The sequence below is a fragment of the Penaeus monodon genome, chromosome 10 (genome assembly GCF_015228065.2).
Source record: "Penaeus monodon isolate SGIC_2016 chromosome 10, NSTDA_Pmon_1, whole genome shotgun sequence".
NCBI lineage: Eukaryota > Metazoa > Arthropoda > Malacostraca > Decapoda > Penaeidae > Penaeus > Penaeus monodon.
Window position 1 is genome coordinate 50,367,262 of NC_051395.1, and position 2,661 is coordinate 50,369,922.

The 2,661-nt window shown below is 42.0% G+C and overlaps 1 protein-coding gene across 1 annotated transcript in view; it reads right to left on the reverse strand.

Annotated features, from left to right (window-relative positions):
• Positions 1–323, reverse strand: part of LOC119577691 (dTTP/UTP pyrophosphatase-like) — an 8,037-nt gene extending 7,714 nt beyond the window's left edge. Inside the window, exon 1 of the mRNA XM_037925247.1 lies at positions 291–323. Within this exon, the coding sequence (XP_037781175.1) occupies positions 291–323 (33 nt within the window). The remainder of the gene's footprint in view (positions 1–290) is intronic.
• Between the last annotated feature and the right edge of the window lie 2,338 nt (positions 324–2,661).

A 2,661-nucleotide genomic window follows, 5' to 3' on the forward strand; every position in this document is an offset into this window, starting at 1 on the left:
GATTTAAGAAAAAGTTACACGTTAACCAGTATGTTATACGCTGTCGTTTTACAAAGCACAAGGACCGGAAATGCTTGTAGATTTATTTCATTGGAGATTAGTCTTTAGGCATTCTTAAAAGATATTTTTCACTGGTTTAGATATGAGTAATCCACCGTGGGTACAGATCCATAGAAAGCATGCAAAATAACCGAAAAAAAAAACGGTTTTGTATCTCTTACTAAATCACATTTTGACAAAAAAGCAGACCTCGTTTCGAATCGATTTCATAAAACTAGCAGAATCCTTGCCGAATTATAAAACAATTCTCGGTAACCGCTCATGACGCAGAGAACACCAATTACTGATACTTTTCGTTGCTAAATTCTCCGAAAAAATGATTATGTGTCCCTTTGGAGAATTCTTACTCGATTTCGTTACTCATCTGTCTTCGTTATGCCCTCTTTGTCGAAAAACGCCATTTTCTTTCGAGTATTTGGCTTGTTCCTGTTTCTGTGTGAAATACTGTAGATTTGTTTGTTATCATTTCGCCTGTTTTTTTGTTTTTTTTTCTCTCTCTCTCTTGTTCTTATCGTCTCTCTCTCTCTCTCTCTCTCTCTCTTTGTCTGTCAGTCAGTCTGTCTGTCTGTCTGTCTGTCTGTCTGTCTGTCTGTCTCTCTCTCTTCTCTCTCTCTCTCTCTCTCTCTCTCTCTCTCTCTCTCTCTCTCTCACTGTAGTTCACCTTCTTTAACTTATCTATCTCTATCTTTCAGTTCGCTAATCATCTAATCTCTAAGGGATTTATATCTTTGTATATAATAATTTACGAATATTTAGATACAGTCCATTTAATCTCCTTAGATATTGGATTTAATTCGCCCACGCGGTTACTGCGATCTTTCCTACAGTCTTCCATTAAAATTACCTAAAACGTTTTCTCTAGAGCTGGTAATGGGTTTCGCAAGCACGGTCGACATTAGGCAACATTTATGAATCAGCGAAAGAGGGAGGAGGGAGAGAGAGGGGGGGGGGCAGAATGAGAGAGAGAAGGAGAGGGAGAGGAAAAAGGGAGGGGGAGGGAGGTGGGGGAAGGAGAAGAGGGGGGGGAATTGAGAGGAAGGGGAGAAAGATGAGAGGAGGGGGAGGGATGGGAGAGAGAGAGGGAGGGGGATAGAGGGAAGGGGAAGGAGAGTGGAGAAAGAGGAGGAGAAGAGAGTGAGAGAGAGAGGGGGGGGGAGGGGAGAAAGGGGGGGGGGGGGAGTGAGAGAAAGGGGGGGGGGGGGGGGGGGGGAGAGGAAGAAAAGAAAAAAAAAAGGGGGGGGGAGTGGGAGGGGGGGGGGAGGTGAGAAGAGAGGGGGGGGGGAGAGGGGAAAAGAGAGGGGGAGGGAGAGTGAGAGGGGAAGATGGAAAGAAGAGAGGGGGGGGAGAGGAGAGAGAGAGAGAGTGTGAGTGAGGAGAGAGGGGGAGGGAGAGTGGGAGAGAGTGAGAGAGGAGGGGAGAGTGAGAGTGAGAGGGGGAGGGAGAATGAGAGAGAGAGGGAGAGGAGAGGTGGGAGGGAGAGGAGGGGAGAGTGGAGAGAGAGGGGGGAGGAGAGAGAGAGAGAGAGGGGGGGAGGGAGAGTGGAGAGAGAAGGAGGAGGGAGAGTGAGAGAGAGAGGGGGAGGGCGAGTGAGAGAGAAGAGAGAGAGAGAGAGAGAGAGAGAGAGAGAGAGAGAGAGAGGAGAGAGAGAGAGAGAGAGAGAGAGAGAAAGAGAGAGAGAGAGAGAGAATGAGAAATAAAATTCAAAGATGTCTATTATGTCACGTGGTGCAAACACTAGGGGGTCTGTTGTTTATTTAACCCTGAACTACCGTTATATAATCCTTGAGACCTTTGTTGGACCCAATTATTGAGAAATGATGATAAGAACTCTCATCACTGTTGACAGAAGTGAAAATATATATTTAAAGGGGAGACGGAAAAGATTTTTGCAATGCTTGCGTCATGATAACCATCTTTATTATCTTATTTATGCTGGATTGTGTTCTTTTTATAAACTGATACATTTATCAGTCGGTATTAGCATGTGGATAATCTAAGGTATTATAGTTATCTGTATTTATCTTATCAATGTTGAGGACAGGTGGATTATACAGTAACTTCGCAGTTGACAATCTTTCTGCATTGTGAATACAGCGTCGCTCAAACTCTGACAGTTTTATTTTACTATAGATATTGCTTAAAAAAATTAATTGTTTTGTAGAAAAATCGAATGACTGATATAGTCAATTTTAACTAAAAAGAAATTTCGCGCCTTTGAATAACATCGTGACATTTACTGTAGACTGAATTCAAGGTAAATCTGTTACACCAGATTTTAGGTTCAGTGACACTTTTACCCCCTGTTTTTAGATATTAGCTTACTTTTTGAAAGTTTTTTATTATAGTATTACATATGTTCTTAAATTCATGAATGAATATATATATCCCCCCCCCCATCCTTTCACTCGCCTGTCATATATTTTTTTTTCCTACTCCCATCATTAATTAGTTATAAAAAAAAGAACTTTCATATCTAATCCGAAACAGAAGTACCACTATCATCCACTTTCTCTCTCAAAAAAAATAAAACATAATAATAATAAAAAAAACGTGCTTTATCCGTTAAAAAAAGCACCCCCCCCCCTTCCATGTTTTGATTTG